At 43.2% G+C, this 19,213-nt stretch overlaps 1 protein-coding gene and 1 long non-coding RNA gene across 5 annotated transcripts in view; one reads left to right on the top strand and one right to left on the bottom strand.

Moving 5' to 3' along the window:
• The window catches only part of LOC140185712 (tumor necrosis factor receptor superfamily member 6-like), a 56,924-nt gene extending 45,706 nt beyond the window's left edge, over nucleotides 1-11,218 (bottom strand). Inside the window, exon 1 of one of the 4 annotated variants that reach the window (XM_072239267.1) lies at nucleotides 11,068-11,218. Coding sequence is in view for 2 of the 4 variants with exons in the window: in XM_072239264.1 (XP_072095365.1) it covers nucleotides 3,943-3,984 (42 nt within the window). In the remaining 2 variants the exon portion in view is untranslated. Of the gene's footprint in view, nucleotides 1-3,483; nucleotides 3,743-3,942; nucleotides 4,279-6,504; nucleotides 6,563-11,067 lie in introns of those variants that run through there. The other 3 variants (XM_072239265.1, XM_072239264.1, XM_072239266.1) reach the window with 3 other exon arrangements.
• A 720-nt stretch (nucleotides 11,219-11,938) lies between these two features.
• Nucleotides 11,939-17,109, top strand: LOC140185927 (uncharacterized). Its single transcript, XR_011882754.1, has 3 exons — nucleotides 11,939-12,299; nucleotides 14,928-15,016; nucleotides 16,687-17,109. It is a non-coding gene; the product is annotated as an uncharacterized lncRNA (long non-coding RNA).
• Nucleotides 17,110-19,213: the final 2,104 nt, after the last annotated feature.

The raw sequence follows: 19,213 nt of genomic DNA, 5'->3' as shown, positions 1-19,213 counted from the left end.
ATTTAGCATAGGGCAACCACAAAGAAGGCACACACCAGCACCTCTGCTTTCTTAGAAGTTTAAAGAAATTTGGCAATTTAGTGAGGATTCTAACAAATTTCTACACTTTACACAAATGTAAAGCAATCTGACAGGTTGCACCACGGCCTGGCATGGAAACTCCAGTGCTCAGGAATGCTAGGATGGAGGACTTGGTTATTTCCATTGTTCTCACCATCTGGGACATGCAACATCTGAGGGAGATAGCATTCATCATATGGGACCCCACTCTCCAGGCCATCCTCTCTTCTCAATGCCACCAAAGAGGAGGTAAAGGAGCTTGAAGACTCACACCTCATGGTTCAACAACAGCTTCTTCTCCAGTGCCACCAAGTTCTTTAAACAACCCAGACAACCTCAAAACTACCGCATTATACACTTTTTTCCCCTTTCTCTCTCAATGTTGCAGTAGTGTAATTAAATATATTTTGCTGTTTATTTTGCACTTGTAAGTTATGTATAATTTAAGTTTATGTTAACATTAGTTTCTCATCTTCGAACATTCTGTGCAGCTACTGCAGAAGGCTCATTTTCATGGTACATACCCCGTGTATGTACTTCAATGTCAACAGTGTACTTGACTAAAACCTCTCTCCCAAAAAGACACTGAAAGCAATTTAAAATGATTTACACCCGGAAAGAGGAGCTAAAATAAGATCTGCACAGACCCCAGTAGGGCCATGCTCGGCTAAGCACAGCAGTCAGCACCTTGCAAAGGGGCATCCACATTTCCATTCCTTCTTCAAAGAGACCACATACTGTAGCAGCAACAATCATTGTCGATGCAAGGGAGAAAGAGAAAATGTAACTTTAGCAAAAGAGTCATTGTTGTTCCAGTAAGTGGGAAATATTCCACTAGGGAGACTTTATACAGCAGTAGGTAGGGAATGAAGGGACAGGCGTCCCCTTACCCTACCACCCCTCCCCCACCAGTGACACAGTTACTAGAGCCTTGGGAAAAGTGATGTCCCACAAAATGAAGCAATACTGCAGGAAATGTCAAGGTCTTGCCTGGTAGGTGGTGATCCTCATACCACTTGCAATACTGCCCTCTTGACATAAGCTTAACCAGACACAGACTCACATGACCTGCTACTCCGTCACTCTCCCCACTCTCCCCATCTTCTTCTACACCGCCCTCACCTTCTCCTCACCACTGCCACTCTGCGTTCCCCCCTTCCAAACCAGAAGCCGAGCCTCCAAGAGATTAAACTTGAACTTGAAAGCTACAGATACTCTGTATTTGTTGCAGCATCAGACATTTATGGTACGTAAGACTTCAGTGAGTCTAATTTGTCAAAAATCAAAATTAGAATCATGTTAAATATCACTAGCAAATGTCATTAAAATTGTTGCTTTGTTATTGTTCTGCAGCAGTACAGTACTTTAAAAAATCCATAAATTACAATATTTATTTGGGACAACTCTTAAAGAACAAAAGCTAAATTGAGAAAATCGCTGGAATTTCCTTCATTTATTTGAGACACTATGCCATTTAATTTGAACAGAAGACTGCTGCTAAATAGTTTCCAGCTAGCGCCAGTCACATGCACTTGTGTGGCCATTGGACACTACACTCTGCTTGAGCAAGCTGTTTTTAATTAGTATTAGTTTCATGCGTTTGTGCTGAAAGAGTAGTAGTGAGAAATAAGCAGTAAGATAATTTGGAACTGTTTTGCTCATTGCAGTTTCAAGCATTCGGGTTTGGAAGTGCCAGAAACTGCCGGGAATGAAAATAAAACAATTTCACTACTCACAAGTTAGGGCCTACAAAGAATTTGAAGATATCTACAATCATCTTGAATGTTACAATGAAAATGGAGGTTTGAGGATACAAATATCAAAAGCACTGTATGAAACCAGTCCATTATCTGCACTGATCTTGTTCATTTACAGTTAATCAAAAGAAAACCGCAGTGTACACTGGACAAATTACTCCTTTAACTATTAGGAACTAATACATAGTTCTATAGTGCTGCAGCAGTATTGAGTGTTCCAATTTGTTTGATTTTTCATTTAAATACATAATCTATTACTCAGTTAAAAAGTAGTTTGTCTTTTTATAACCTTTTTATTATTTCCATGAAACTTCAGTTAACTGGGGCAATGGCTTAACTGGGCCAAACTGTACTGGTCCCTGAGGTTTTCTATTAAAAAAAAACAAAATTAACTAGAAACTAAAATATTTTCATTTCATTAATGCCTTCACAAATTTTTACTTTTATTAAAATCTCCCTCTTCGAAGAGTTATGTACATTTAGCACAGGAAGTAGTAGATATTTAAATAAGTTTGAATGCAGATTTTCTTATTAATCCAAAACCATTTCTAAAATTCATCCCAAAAATGAAGAAATCTTTAGCAATATCTTTTGGCCTGGCACTAAGTCATAGAAGTGCCCAAGTAGCAGCTAAACAAATTTATATAGGGTGTGGTTTCTGCTAAACAAGAGCCCTTTACTAACAATTTGACAGTGTACGTTCAAATCCTCAGGGCCAGAGGTGGGGAATTCCCTTCGAGCCAGAGGTGGGGAATTCCCTTCGAGCCAGAGCTGGGGAATTCAATCAATTCAATACACTGCCACGATCATACCAATCAACCTAGTTCACTACAAACGCGATATGGTCTTCAAGCTACTGAAAATCCAGACCAACGCACACAAAATGCTGCAGGACCTCTGCAGGCCAGGCAGCATCCACGGAAAAGAGTTTCTGGGCGAGATCCTTCATCGGGACTGAGTTCACCCGTAACTTTTCACTTCACTACTGCCCTCACTATCCTACTTCACTAATAACTTTTACGGTAGAAAATCTGGTGTCATGTCTCCTGCCTGTGAAATCGAGCAGCACACCACCCCGTTACAACATCGGCAACTGGCATCTTAAAGAGACAGTCCCCCGAGAAGGCGACATCGTCATTAAACATTGAAACGGCGGAGCAGACTCGATGAGCCAAATGACCTAATTCTGCTCCGATATCTTATGGTCTTAAACACCGTCATCATCCAGATTATGTCCTCTTCTTCCCTTCTTGCTACTACCATCAGGAAGGGGGTACAGGAGCCTGAAGGCCACACCAAACGACTCGGGAACAGCTTCTTCCTCGCCACCATTTAATTTCTGAACAGCCCATGAACACTACCACATTATTCTCTTTTTGCACTATTTACTTATTTATTTTGTAATTCATAGCAATTTTATGTTTTGCACAGTATTGTAGCCGCAAAACAATAAATTTCAGGTCCTCCAAGACAGAAATAATAAACCTGATTTTGAATTCTGATTCTAATTCACCCCTCAGAAGGACATGGCTAAAGTTACTATTATAAACAGATGTCGACATCCCAAGAATAGGTGAAAAGTGTACTCCAGCAATTTTTTCGTGTTTCGATTACTGTCACTAATAATTCGGGCCTCCCGACACTTCGACATTAACCCCATTCTAACCTTGTATGAACGATTTCAAACCCTGCAGCGACCTGTTAACTTGTCATGAATTCTGGATTTTAATGCCGACTAAAATAAGGGCTAGAGTCAGAAATGAAAACACATCGAGACTTCTCCGCCACGCGGCAACACAAGTGCGGATCACCAGCCCGAGAAGAGTCCCGGTCGGTCAGCCTAGGGAGTTCTCGCCACGGCGAAGAAACAAGCCCGAACAACGCACCCGGGACGAAGTGGCTGATGCAATGAGTACAACGGGCTAGGCTGGCAATATTCGCCGTACGACCGAACTGTTGAGGATTGTCGGGAGCTTTCAACCCGACTCGTCATAATAATACACAAACAAACAACTACGGCCAGCTATCGTAGAGTGACTCAGCTACTTCTCCCGACCGCTGGAGATCTGGGGTGTTGACTGAAAGGTCTCTGAGCCCCTAGCAGTCGCAGTTTTCGTGCGCTTACCTGCACTGCAATCAACAGGGCGGTCAGATACAGTAGCTTCATTTTCCCAAACCAGTCGAACCGAGTGAAGTCCCTAATGCGCCTCCAAAGCAAAAGAGACTGAACAAAAAGTGAAACAAACTATTGAATCCAGTTTTGGAAATAACCCGTCTGCAGGCACACGAGACCCGCCCTTCCCTCGCCAATACATAAAATTTGTTACATCCTTGACACTCTCTCCCCCCTCCCCCCTTCACTGCGCCCAAACTGGGCTTCTGGGTCGCAGATGGCGGGTCTGGGTTCAAGTTCAGCTTCAAAGATCAAAGCACAGAACCGCGACTGCTGCTTCCGTGTTCGGGCAGAGGGAGAACTATTTCCTTTAACCGGAGAGACGCTCCTTTGGGATGAATGATTACAAGGTCCTGGGTTTCTCTCGGCAGGAGTGGGCTCACCGGTGGTGTCGTTTTAAAAGCTGTCTAAACCACCCCTGGAGAAACGTGTGCAGTTCTAGTCGTTACACCCCAGGAAGGATATTTTGCATTGGAGGGGGTGAAAGGGAGATTTGCCATAATGAGATAGTTTCAGTTATAGGGAGACTGGATCGGCTGGCTTTGTTGTTCCCGGAATGGAGAAGGCTAAGGGGGAATACACTGATAGAGGGTTATATAAATTATAAGGGGAATGGAGAGGACAGATAGTCGATCACATTGAAGCCTACCAGATTCACCGGGGAATGTACGATAATGCTGCGTGATGCCTACAACAATCATAACTAAACCCACTGAAAACTAAATAAAAATGCATTATGGAGCAGGTGTTCCCAGCCGCCCTTCCTAATGGTATTGGTCCATGGCATAAAAGGGTTGGGAAACGCTGTCCTCGAGCCTAACCTTCACAGCACAAGGGTTTATTTCCGACCTTGGGTGCTGTCTGTATGGTGTTTGCATGTTCCTAAAGACTTGGATTGATAGGTCAATTGACCACTAAAAGCTTTCCCTGATGTATAATTGAGTGGTAAAATCTGGGAGAGGAAGTGATAATGTGTGAACAATAGGAAATGGGATTAATAACACTAAGGGCCAAAAGATATTGGAGCAAAATTAGGCCATTCAGCCCATTAGGTCTGCTCTGCCATTCAATCCTAGCTGATTTTTTTAACCCTATGCTATTTTACCCATAAACCCTAAATCTACTTATCAATGAAGAACATTATCAATCTCTGCCTTAATTGCACACAATGTCTTGGGCTTCACAGTCTTCTGTGGCAACGATTTACCACCTTCTGGATGAAGAAATTCCTCCTCCTCCTCCTCCTCCTCCTCCTCCTCCTCCTCCTCCTCCTCCTCCTCACTTTTAATGGGATGTCCTTTTACTCAGGGGCTGTGCCCTTGGATTGCAGACTGTCTTACTAAAGGAAATGTCCTCTCCATGTTGACTCTATCCAGGTCTTCCAGTATTGGGTGGATTTCAATAAGATACCCACCCCCCAGCCCATTGAATTTATTGAGTACTGACCCAGTGACAATCATATATTATGCAAATTTGGGAGCAGTGGGAACACTATGCTGTACTAGGTTCAAGAACAGGTGCATGCAAAAAAGAGTTTAAGAAGTCAACTAAATCATTGATAATATGACATGCTTTTTGGGGCTGTCAGGGTAATCTACAATTAAACACCCAAGGCCTCACCTCAGTAAGAGCAAAAGGAAACGGGTGATCCTATTAAGGGCAGATAAGTGGCCAGAGCCCACTGGAAGAAAGATGTCAAAGAATTCTCCAGCTGTGATTCTGTCCTTGTCTCCGTCACACAGAAAAACATCGACTGCAACCTCATCACCATACTGACTAACAAGAATTTAATAAGGCCATATTTAACTGGAAAAACCAACATTGTATTTCCTGAAGTTCTAAAATTTGGTGACAATCAGCTTCGTTCACAGATTCACAATCTATTCCTATGTTTGGATGAGGTGAATATGCCAGGGGATCTCAGCAATGCTATACGCACAAGGTTTTTTCCTTCCATTGGCAACAGTACAGTACTGCTTTCTGAATCACAGTGGGGATTACATATGCAAAGCACATAGAACATAGAACAATACGGCCTAGTAAAGGTCATTTGCATCATGGCTTTGTACCAACTTTTAACCTATTCCATGATCAACCTAATCCTTCCCTCCCACACAGACAATAACCCTCCATTTTTCTTTAATTCAGATGCCTATCTTAGATGTCCCTAATGTATCAGCCTCCACCACCACTACAACCGGTAGTGCATTCCAGGCATCTACCACTTTCTGTATAAAAATCCTACCTCTGACATCTCCCCTAAACTTCCCTCCTCTCATCTTAAAAGGTTGTCCTTTGGTATTGGCCATCAGCACCGGCTGGTCACTCAGTCTATGCCTCTTATGATATTATGTATCTCTATTAACTTGCCTCTCATCCTCCTTTGGTCCAAAGAGAAAACCCTTATCTCCCACAAACTTTCCTCATAAGACATGTTCTCCAATCCATGCAGCATCCTGGTAAATCTCTTCAGCGGTATCTACAAATCTACAAAAGTGTAGTTATGATACTCACCATATTTCAGCTACAAAGGAAATGCAGTACCAACTGAACAGTATCAAATATGAGATGGCTTTTTTGAACTCACTAAAGGCTCCGTCTTTTTTCAATACAGAGGGAATGTGGAGCATCTCCTTAAATTTGCCTGCCTACAGAAATTCATCTTCATCTTGCAATATTATATCGTAAACAATAGGTCCAAAATCAGATCAATCTTCATGCAGACTAGCATTAAGTAGGCCTAATCCCAACAGGACTAGTCTGTTTAACAAGATGGTGCTAATGAACCACAGCGATGTGTTGCAGGCAGCTTACGAAACTTCTAAATATATTTCTTTCGAACTACACACTGCAACCTGCTGTCTGTAATTTCCCTTAAAGTAATGTACATTTGAACCATCTCAACAAGCTAGCAATTTCACAATCCTCTGAAGGACATGGCATGTTTAACTCTCAGGCATACTCAGGGCAGACAAGGGTACCTACAATGCCATGGCCAAAAGGAAGGGAGGAGGAGAGGACTCCAACCCAGGTTAAAATTAAGAAGCATGAAGCTTACTCTTGTTAGCAAATTTACAGTCGCTGGAGAACAAGACTGAGAACCTAAGGGCAAGATTACTGTATCAGATGGAAATGAGGAATTGTTTAACAGAGACGTGGCTTACTCCAGACATGCCGGATACGGCAGTTAGGCCCGAGGTCTTCGTGATACACTCAGGATAGACCAAACTGCTGATTTGAAGAATGTAAAAGGTGGAGATTTGTTTTTCTTGATAAATTCTTTGTGGTGCTCCGATGCAGCGGTCTTGTTGCACTCTTGTTCCCCAACCCAGATCATCAAATGATTAAGTAACAACCATTCTTCTTACCAAAAGAGTTCTCCCCCATGATCCTGACTGCAGTTTACACATCGCCATAGGCCGATGTTAAGCAGGTACTAGATGTATTGAGTGTTGCTATCAGCAAACAAGGAACAGCCTACCCCGCTGCCTCTCAAATCATTTTTGGGGATTCTGCCCAGTTATCACCAACATATCACCTACAGCACTGACCATTCCATGCATTGTGGGAATGCTGACCACTTTGCTGTCTTCCTCCTATCTGCATACAGGCAGGGGCTGAGGAGCAAGTCTACAGGTGTAAGGACAACAAAGGGGTGGTCACAGAGGAGCAGCTAAGAGATTGCTTCGAGTCAGTGGACTGGGCCATGTTCAAGGACCCATCAGAGGATCTGAACCAATACACGATAGCTGTCCTGGACATCTATAGAAACAGTCATGGATGAGTGTGTCCCCACAATATCATTCAGGGTCTTCTCCAACCTGAAACCCTAGATGAACCATGAGATCTACAATCTGCTGAGGGCCAGATCACAGCCAATCAGGTCTGGCAACCAAGTAAAATACAAGAGGACTAGATATGATCTCTGGAAAGCCAACTAGTGTGCAAAATGGCAATTCAACACCATCTATAAATCTGCTGACAATACAGCCATTGTTGGTAGTGTGATGAACCCCTAGGGTTCATTTTGCTGTGGACTGTCATTTTAAGATGCAAAAAAGAGTGCTGAGTGTCAGCCATTTTTTTTTGGATTCTGTTTGATTTCTACTGAGAGAGAGAGGCGGAGCCTGCCTTTCGAAGTATTTACACAGCTGAAAGCGTGTTTGGACTTATGCAAGGACACTGACTACTGCTGCCTGCTTCTGGGTTGCTAGGGTGAGAGAGAGGTGGAGTTATTTGATGGACAGTCGATGTTTACAGTTGCTGGCAGCATATTTATTTAAGCAAGGTCAGATGACTCTCACACAGACACACTGTTGCAGAAATGGGGAATAAAAAGAACCTGGAATGTTTGAAGCAAAGAACCTAGTGGCCAAGCCGTCATTGTTTGGACTCTCCTATGCCCACAAGGGTGGGTTTGGTCATTGATCCAGTGAATATAAATGTGTGATTGTCACATAGTTTGATCCACTGGAGTGGGTTTTTTCCCAGTTAGGGAATACCTTTGTGAATACCACATGTGTGTTAACCCTTGCCTGGGTGTGGTAGTTCACTGAAGAAGATACCCCTGTGGCAAATCACTGTTGGAGTTACTTTGTATGTCGTGGGACTGGATAAGTGGCTATCATCTTGTGTGATTGGGGTAACCTTATGGAATCAACCAGTGTGTTTACCCTTGCCTGGGTGGTAGTTTTTCCTTGAAGATGGTACCCTTTGTGATAAGCTACTGTTGGTGATAATCCCTAAGTGGATTCGGTTTGAGTATCCTGTGGCCACCACTTTGGGATGACCCGTAGCTGAATTCAGACGTAGTATTGTGGTAACCACTTGTGAGAAAGGATATTCTGTGAAGGTCACTGTCAGTGATACTTCGTGAGTGGATTCGGAGCTGATGACCAAAGACTTGTTTACTTGTTTACCTCCTATCGTGGATTTCACCTAGATTTACAAATACCTGTCTCTCACAACAACAACAACTTCGAGCATTGAACTGAACTTTCTTCCATTACCATCGTAAGACTTTAAATCTTGCCACCCGAGCTTGAATGAGTTTGGGAATTATATTTACACACATGTACATGCACAACACTGCTAACTTTTGATTTACCTGGTTTAAATTACTATATTAAGTAGTTACTAATAAATAGTGGTTCTTAACATCAAAACCAGACTCCAGGTGTGCTCTATTGCTGCCGGTTCTTTTCAACCATTGCGTGCATGTAACAGTAGAAATTCAGGTGGTGATAAGAGGGCTTAACAGGAGTGAGATATCCAGGACATCTTCAAGGAGCGGTGTCTCAGAAGGGCGGTGTCCATTATTAAGGACCCCGTGCACCCAGGGCATGTCCTTTTCTCCCTGTTACCATCAGGTAGGAGATACAAAAGCCTGAAGATACACATTCAGCGATTCAGGAACTGCTTCTTCCCCTCTGCCATCCGATTCCTAAATGGACATTTGAACCCTTGGACACTACCTCACTATTTTAAATATATAGTATTTCTGTTTTTTGCACTATTTTTAATCTGTTCAATATATGTATAAAGTATATTGAATAAGATTTATTTATTTTTTATTATTTTTTTTCTTCACTATTATGTATTACATTGAACTGCTGCTGCTAAGTTAACAAATTTCACATCACATGTCAGTGATAATAAACCTGATTCTGATTCTGACATGAATTACTACAGGATGCTCGACAGCTGTGTCAGGGGTTGAATGTTATCACCTCTTAGAAAGCAAAACCAAGCGACATAGGTGACAGCAAGAGTTCATGTCCAGATAAGATCAATGCGTCTTATGCCCACTTTGACAACCAAAACATGGAGGAGCATTCATGAACTCGCACAGCTCCCAATGACCCTGTGATTTCAGACTCGGAGATCAATGTGAGAGCATCCTCCAGGAGGATGAAGTCAAGAAACCATCTGGCCCAATTGATACCAGGGTATCAATTGGCTAATCAATGCTGATCAATTGGCTGAAGAGTTCACTGATATCATTAACCTCTCACTTTTGCAGCCTGGGGTACCCACCTGCTTCAAGCAGGCTTCAATTACACCAGTGCCTAAGAAAAACATGGTGACCTGCGTTAATGACTACTGTCCAGTGGTACCTACATCCACAGTGATTAAATGTTCTGAGAGGTTGGTGATGAAATATATCAACTCTAGCTTGGGAAGCAACCTGGATCTGCTCCAATTTGCCTTTTGTCACAAAAGGTCAACAGCAGATGCCATTTCATTGGCTCTTCACTCAACACTGGACCATCAGAATGCATACATCAGGATCCTTTTTAATGACTACAGCTTGGCATTCAATATTATCATCCTTTCCAAACTAATCAATAAGCTTCAAGTCCTAGGCCTCAATACTTCCTTGTGCAACTGGTTCCTTGATTTCCTCACTTGCAGACTCCAGTCAGATCGGATTGGCAACAACATCTCCTCCACAAGCTCCATCCGCTCAGATGCACCACGGGGCTGTGTGCCTAGCCCCCTGCTCCACTGACTTTTTGCTTACGACTGTGAGGCTAACCACAGCTCTAATGCTATAATTGGAGCTGACAACACCACTGTTGTTGGCCAAATCAGAGGTGGTGATGAATCAGCAAATAAGAGGGAGATTGAAAATCTGTCTGAGCGGTGCCACAGCAACAACCTCTCTCTCAGTGTCATCAAGACCAAGGAGCCGATTATTGACTGCAGGAGGAGAAAACTGGACGTCCATGAGCCAGTCCTCTTCTGTGGACCTGAGGTAGAAAGGGTTAGTAACATTAAGTTCCTTGGTATTATCATCGTGAAGGATCTGTCCTGGGACCAGCACGTAAGTGCAATTATGAAGAAAGCACAGCAGTGCTGCTACTTCCTTAAGAGTTTGCAAAGATTCAGCTTGTCAGCTAAAATGTTGACAAACTTCTGTGAATGTATGGTGGAGAGTATATTGACCGGTGCATCACAGCCTGGTATAGAAATAGAAATACTAATGCCTTTGAACATAGTTCAATAAGTAATGATACAGCCCTGTCCACCACGTGTAAAGACCCTCCCCTCCACTGAGCACATCTACATGGATACCTGTCACAGAAAAGAAGCATCCATCATCAAGGACTCCCGCCATCCAGGCCATGCTCTCTCCTTGCTACTGCCATCAGGAAGAAGGTACAGGAGCCTCAGGACCCACACCTCCAGGTTCAGGAACAGTTATTATCTATCAACCATCAAGGTCTTGAATCAAGCAGATAACTTCAGTCTCCCCGCAACAGATGGACTCACTAAATGACAAAGCACTTCTATATTTAACTGGGCAACTTCAGATTGTTTCAACACAGCTGCCTTCAGATAGGCAAATAACTTGTGCAACTGCTGCATGTTGCAAGCACCAGATATTTTAATGTTAAGATGATTCGGATCTTGTGTGTAATGTAATGTGATCAGTCTATTTAATGCATCTCAGTTTTCCTTCTGCATCAAGCAGTTTACAAGTAAATGTTATTGATTGCACATTGATTGGTGATTGCACCACTGCAGGATAAGCCTTGCAAAATTAATTTTAAAAATTTGCATGGGTGAGTATAGATTTCCTGCCTTGCCTTCATGGTATGAGTCAGTTTGTTCCTTTGTAATGCAGGGTAACTAACACCAGGCATTCATTATCCATTGATTTCAAGTGCAAACTGAAGCCCAGTTCAACACACGCATTAGCATAGTGGTCAGCGCAATGCCATTACAGCGCAGGGTGTCAGCGGTCAGAGTTCTGTTACCTGTCTTGTGAGTGTTTCGTGAGCATGATGTAATTGTCTCGTGATATTGGCATGATGTAATTGTCGTGATAGTCGGGTGATGTGATGTCACGTGATGGCATGTTCCAACCGGTATAAAAGGGGAGGCCGCAGTTTGTTGTGTAGTTGTTTTGTTGGGGAGTCACAGTCAGTGGTTGTGTAATCGAAGAAGGAGAGAGAGAGAGAGAGAGAGAGAGAGAGAGTGAAGAATTATCAGCTTCGTACAAACCAAAGAAATCAACTGCGTTCTGTGATTGACATTCCGTATGGTCCATACGGGTATTGTGGCGCACACTTTTGGTTAACCCCTGCACGGTCTCGGGGGTTGTGTGGTGACCACCTCCTGTGAAAGGTGAGTTGCTGTGAGAAATCTTATCCTTCGTGATCTCTTCGGACAAGGTATTTCTCAGCTGGAATCTACGTCAGCAGTTTCGTCTTTTCTTCATCACTGGTTCTGGAACTCTCTCCTCTCACGTAGTTCATAAATCACTTGGACTCTTTGAACTACCACCTTAAGACTGTGTTTGAGTAAGATCTGTTAAGAATTTTCTCTAAGTTCGACTGTTTGATAACTATAGATGCATAACACTGTTAAGTTCCATTTCAGTTAGTCATTTGTTTACTTTTCTATGTTTTTGAGTAGAGGTGAATAAATTTTGTTGTTTATTTATAAAAATCCAACTCAATTTCACATCTATTGCTGCTGGTGTGTAACAGTTCAATCCCAGCAACCTCTGTAAGGAGTCTCTGTACATCATCCCTGTGGAACGTTGTGAATTTTCTCTAGGTGATCCAGTTTCCTCCCACAGTCCAAAGACTGACTGGGTAGGTTAATCGGTCATTGTAAATTGTCCCATGATTAGCTTAGGGCTAAATCGAGCTTGTTGGGGTTTGCTGGGCACTACGGCTATAGATGATGCACTTAAAGCTATTTTATTAATGGAGGGAGGAGCTATAAGTATTTATACAGATAACACATCGAAGAATTCTGTGATAGATTCAAAGGTTCAAAGGTACAATTCAATGTCAGAGAAATGTATACAATATACATCCAGAAATGCTTTTTCTTCACAACCATCCACAAAAACAGTGGAGTGCCCCAAAGAATGAACGACAGTTAAATGTTAGAACCCCATAGTCCCCCCCAGCTCCCTCCTCCCTCACGTAAGCGGCAGCAAGCATCAATCCTCACTCCCACCCCCACAGGCACAAAAAAAGCATCGGTACCGCCACCGAGCACTCAAGTGTGAGCAAAGCAATAGCAAAGACACAGACTTGCAGTCACCCCGAAGACTTTGCGTTTCAACCGGTATTCGATTTACACAGGTTCTCTCTCTCCCTAATAAGGGAGAAAGAGGTGTCTCTATTTTCCCAGCAAGTGGGAGACATAACCATCACTGGTTTACGATGTTAAAATCCATTACATAGAAACATAGAAACCCTACAGCACAATACAGGCCCTTCGGCCCACAAAGCTTTGCCAAACATGCCCTTACCTTAGAACTACCTAGGCCTACCCATAGCCCTCTATTTTTCTAAACTCCATGTATCCATCCAGGAGTTTCTTAAAAGGCCCTATCATTTCCACCTCCACCACTGCCGCCAGCAGCCCATTCCAGTTGCATTGCTCATTGCTCTTAAATAGAGCTGGGATATACTCAATGAATTAAATCTTCATTTGGTGGGAACTGTCTCAACATCGCTTTTTTCAAGCTCTGTGCCTGAAGATCGCAAATATCCCGGGTCTCCACACAACAGATATCCTGACTCCCGAGACAACACACGGGTGTCCTGTCATGACACAGACGCTCAACCGTCTGCAGAGCCCTGAGATACTAGGCTTCTGAATTCGAGCCAGACTCTTAGGCCGAGCCTTTGGCATGCCGAACAATGGCCAGTTATGGAACCCCGAGAGCGGGTCCCATTCCCGGAAAGAACTGTAGTCAGTGTGTAACTCCAGGTCAGAGTCTTCAAAAGAACCCTGAAAAGGAAAAATAGAGATATTAAAGATGGAAATAGAGCTGTTTCCAAAGACGCAAGCAAAGGAGTCACCGTTAGACACCATTAAGCTTCCTAAGCTCTACCTATTGTATTGATGGTGAACTTCAAGTATTTCTATCATCGACTGCCAAGATGGCCTATTCTGAGGTTTGAGGACTCTGTATATCGTGGGTGGGAGGAAGGAATGGGATTTGTTTCACTGTTGTTGCTTTGTTACTTTGTTGCTTGGTATATTCCACTTTGCCAGGCATGGATTGCTGGATTTCCAGCAGAGACAATCGGACCAGCTATCGATCATCCTAGAGCTGCACAAACAGCCAGGTAGGAATTGATGAAGCTGTGCACCAGAGAGGATAAAGCAGTTGTAGAAGGTGGTTCGTAAAGAATCTTCCACATGAAATTATCCTGCCTGATGGGGAAGTCCTCTAGGTTTCCATAGATATTCAAATTTTTGGCTCTTGAACTGACCTTGAGTCTTGGAGCATTGCAGTTTTGATTGAAAAATAAGATTGCTGCCTTGGAATGGAGCCAACATTTAGAAGTGACTAGGACAGTTCATTATTCAGGTTCATAGCATATTCAAAAATACTACCTTCATCTAAGATATCTAGATGTGGCCTAATGAGCGTTAGAATTGGATGGCACCCTTTGGAAGGGGTAGAGACACTAAAGTGGACAACAAGCAAATACCCACCAAGTGTTGAGAAATAGAAACAGTATGAGCATAAGAGTGAGAAGCAGAACCCCCTTGAGCCACTTTGGTTTAGTAAGATCATAGCCAATCTTGTAATTTCCAACCTGATCTCCAAGTGTTGTTTTCACGAGTGCCCAAAAATCTATCTATTTCAACCTTAACTAATTTCAATACCTGAATACCCACAACCTTTTTAACCTACAGAATTAAAGAGTTCCAATCTTCCTTATGATGAAATTTATCCTCACAACAATCCTAATGGCTGACACTTCATTTAAGGCTGCTCTCCCCCAGGTGATGTTTCTCTTTTCAGAGGAAACAGTCTCTCAGCTTCTCACTTTACTAGTCACGAGCAGAATCTTGAAAAGATCAGCACAACATCATGGGCCAAAGTGCCCAAGCTATGCTGTGCTGTCTTATTTTCTATTTCCCCCAATAAAATATTCTCTTATTCTTTTAAGCTCCAGTGGGAATAGGCCAATCTTTCTGATAGAAACAGCCATTCATCTCATGGATCAAACTAATGGATCTTCTCTGCACCAGATCTAAGGTAAATATAGATCCCCTTAGGAATGGAGATCCAAGCCTCAGAGGGTGCTGCAAAGGAGAAATAAAAGTGGACACCCAGTACCTTTTAACGAGAGCCAAAGTAGCTAATATGAGGAGCATAATTTCGAAGTGATTGGAGGAAATAGGGAGGAAGTCAGAGGTTCAGTTTTGTATACAGAGTGTGTTGGGTGTGTGGAAGACACTGCTAGGGTAGTGGTAGAGGCAGATATATTAGGGACATTTAAGAGGCTCTTAGAAAGGCACTTGGATGATAGAGGAATGGAAGGCTGTGTGGGAGGGAAATGTTCAATTGATCTTTGAGTGGGTTAAAAGGTCAGCACAACATCATGGGCCAAGGTGCATGTACTGTGCTGTAGTTCTCACTAAACCATTAATTCTCTTAGCAAGCCTCCTCAATTCTACATTTTCATATCCTTTTAATAACTGTCAACATAGAATTTCTTTTTGTAGTTACTTGCTGAAAGTTCTGCTTTTCTTTCTCCTTCACATAAACCAGCAAATGCACATGCCTCCAAATAAGAACAAACTAGTTTACCTCCATTTAAAAGGCATTCATATTTATATTCTTTCAACCAAAGGTTACAATCTCACACTTTTTGACATTATACTCCATTGCCACACTCTTCCTTCTCACTTAACTTGTCTATATCACTCTGAAGATACTCTGTGTCCTCCTAACGAGTTAGTCTCCCATCGAACATTACATCAGCATACATAGACTATACACTCTACCTTTTAATCCAGCGCACTCATAGCTGACATCCAAGGACACATGCCCAAATAAAAATATGAAAGCTAACAAATCTTCCACTTTTTTTCCTGCAAACCAATCTCCTAATATGTTACTGGACAAATAAACTTTTGATGATTGGTTTGTGCTGTATGAATTAATGTGACTCTAGACATATTCAATTTGTCCTAACATTTTTAAGAGTCTCAGCAGAACTTGTTCTCAAATTTAATGCACCTCTCGTTAATGTTGGAAATCCCCTCTCATTCTTCTATATTCTCACTGAAGAAGGCATAACTGACACAATCTTTCCTCTAACACTGGTCCTTCCATCTCAGAAATTAGTCTAATTAAAATTCTGTTGCACTTCTTTCATAACAAGAAATTTCATCCTCGGATCTTCTTGCACTTTCTTTTTTACTATTGTATCACTATCCATAAAATTATCTTTCTGTTCATTGAACCAAAGCAGATAATCTCACAATTATCTGTGTTAAACTACACCTGTGTTTACTCACTCGACCAACTTGTCTAAGTCGTACTGGGGTCTCCTCACAGCCAGATTATCCCCAAGCTTTGTGTCATCTGGAAACTCGGACATCTTACACTTAGTTCCCTCATCTATCACCTATCTTCTCATATTTTGTGAATGACTAGTGCCCAAGCACTTGCCCTTAGGGCACCCTACCACTCATGTCTGCCAGCTGGAAAAAGCCATATTTATCCGATCTATTCCCTGTCCGTCAAACACTTCTCGATACAAACTGGTGTATTACCACCATTGTGTTGCCTTAGGCATTTATTTGACTTTGTTGGGTCTAGGCTTTAAAAGATTTGTTTGTAACTATTTACTAGTTAAAGTTAAAGGTTGGTAACTAAGTTACAGTATAACAAAGGTGAATTCTCTGTCTCTGGTACAGCGCGGCATGCGATGACGTCACCTCCGGTTTCGCTGCGTCTTACGTGTAACCCCCGGTTCGGAGAAGGTGGGAAGGCGGGTGCCATGCGTGCGGCGTGGTCGTGAGGAGCTCCGTGTCTACCCACAAAGAAACATTATAGAAGCAACGCCGTAGGTTCATAAGAAAGTAAAAATATTAACGCGGTTTCTGTTAAGGAAGCGGCGATTGGGGCGGCGTGCGTGTCGGCTTTTCAGTTTCAAACGCGGGGCGGGCTCGGGCTTGGCGGCGGTTTGACGGGACCCCTCGCCCGGTACTCGGGGCGGCTGGAGACACTCGCTAAAAGAAGAGAGCGCGCCTGGTCTCCAGAATGAAACAGACGCTGTATTGTTTTTTTTATCAACAGTTTTCACCATACAATGTTAATGTGCAAGAATGAACAATAAATGGTTAACCTTACTACGACTGTCTTCATTGGCTCCGGTTTAACTTGGTGTTTAGTCAGAGTTTCAACACACTGCACCAGAACACTACAGTGAAAAGGTGAAATCATTAGACGTTTCGACAAGTGGTACGATGGCTTTACGATCAAGCAGCAAGTCGCTTGCGCTCAGCGCCAAGAGCAGTAGGACGTCGACAAGTGTGGCTGCCCTCGCAAGAGCTAAAGCAGAAGCCGCCAAGGTGCGAGCGTCATACGCTAACCTAGAAACAAAACTGAAAATGGAAAAAGCTGCCAGAGAAGCGGAAAACCAGTTGGAAAAGGCAAGGATAGATACAGAGTTAGAAGTGCTGATGCCACAATGAGAAGCTGATGCGGCCACAGTTGAAGCACAGGTGTTGGAAAACGCTGAAGAAATGTACGTTCTAGACGAAGCAGGAAAATCTATATCAGAAAGGGCCAAATTGGAACGCACCAGCGAATATGTCCAATCTCAGATTGACCTGCAGATTCATTCTTCCTCTCCATACTTGCCTGTTGGTGTCCCATCTCATGTGAAATCACAGGGAAGCTTCATTGCATTGCATCCACCTGGGGAGGGCAACTCACTATTGCAACCTTGCCACAAACTCAAGTATGAAAGGGCTGACTACAAATACTTCCTGACACCAAACTTACCAATTCCGGCGAGATCAGAGACAAAGGCTGAAGTCAGAACATCAAATCCCATCATGAACATAAACGCTCAGTCATATGTCCCCCAGCTAGCGCACCACCTGCAGCTTAACCCTTGGCACAGTATTCAGTGCGACAAGACCTCGTCAATTCAGGACTGTACCAGTTTGACGATAAGTCTGAAAATTACCGTGCGTGGTACTCCTCATTCACCAGTGCCACCGGCAGAGTCCAGCTCACAGCAATCCAAGAGATGGACCTTATGAAGAAATGGTTGGGAAAGGAATCAAGTGAACAGATGAAACGCATACGCTCAGTGTACATCAACAACCCCAAGCTAGCCTTACACAAAGCATGGGAGAGACTTCGGGACTGCTGTGCGGCCCCTGAAATTATTGAGAAGGCGCTATTTCAACGGCTGGACAATTTTCCTAGGGTGTCAGCCAAGGACCACACTAAATTACGAGAACTCGGAGATTTAGTCATGGAGATTCAAGGTGCTAAAGAAGATGGCTACTTAACTGGCCTGTCGTATCTGGATACCTCACGCGGAGTTGGACCAATTGTGGACAAGCTTCCATTTGGGCTGCAGGAAAGATGGGTGTCTATTGGCTCAGAGTACAAGGAAGAGAATGGTGGTCGATTCCCTCCCTTTGAGGATTTTAGTAGGTTTGTGTGCAAGGAGGTGAAGAGGTGAAACGGCCCTAGCTTCATGAATCAAGGCAGCACTACAACTCACACCAACCCAGTCAAATCCATTTCGAACAATTTTGTCATCAATAAACCCGTCTCAGTGCATAAAACCGAAGTCTCCGCAATCAACAATGACCCTAGCAAGAATTGCCCATTGCACAAACCCCACCCCCTCAAAAATGCAGACTGTTTCGAAGCAAACCCTTTGACGAAAGAAAGGCCCTTCTCAAGGAAAAAAGTATATGATTTAAATGCTGTTCCTCTACCTCCCACCTCGCTAAAGCATGTATGTTCTCCGTAAAGTGCTCCAAATGTAACAGCACTAATCACGATGGAGCCATGCATCCCGGCCTGTCACCACAAACTGCCAAGGCTCCTCCACTCCCACAAGAGGATGGCGGGGAGGGAGAGCATCACTCTGATACAACTATTGTCAGCTCAAGCTGCACAGAAGTTTGCAGTTCAGGTCAGTCAAGCCGTTTGTGCTCAAAGATCTGCCGCACTAAGGTATACCCTAAGGGAGCCAAAGACAAAGCCATCAAGGCCTATGTAATTCTGGACTACCAGAGCAACTGCTCACCAGTGAGACCAGAGTTCTTCGAGTTGTTCAGCGTAAAGGGTAATCCATTCCCATACTACCTCAGAACTTGCTCTGGCATCGCAGAAACATATGGCAGGAAGGCAGAAGGCTTCCAGCTCGAGTCACTGGATGGCAAAGTCGTCATCAGTCTCCCTCCACTCTTA

This window comes from Mobula birostris, chromosome 21 (assembly GCF_030028105.1).
Source record: "Mobula birostris isolate sMobBir1 chromosome 21, sMobBir1.hap1, whole genome shotgun sequence".
Classification (NCBI taxonomy): Eukaryota; Metazoa; Chordata; class Chondrichthyes; order Myliobatiformes; family Myliobatidae; genus Mobula; species Mobula birostris.
This window is presented reverse-complemented; position numbering and strand designations above follow the sequence as displayed.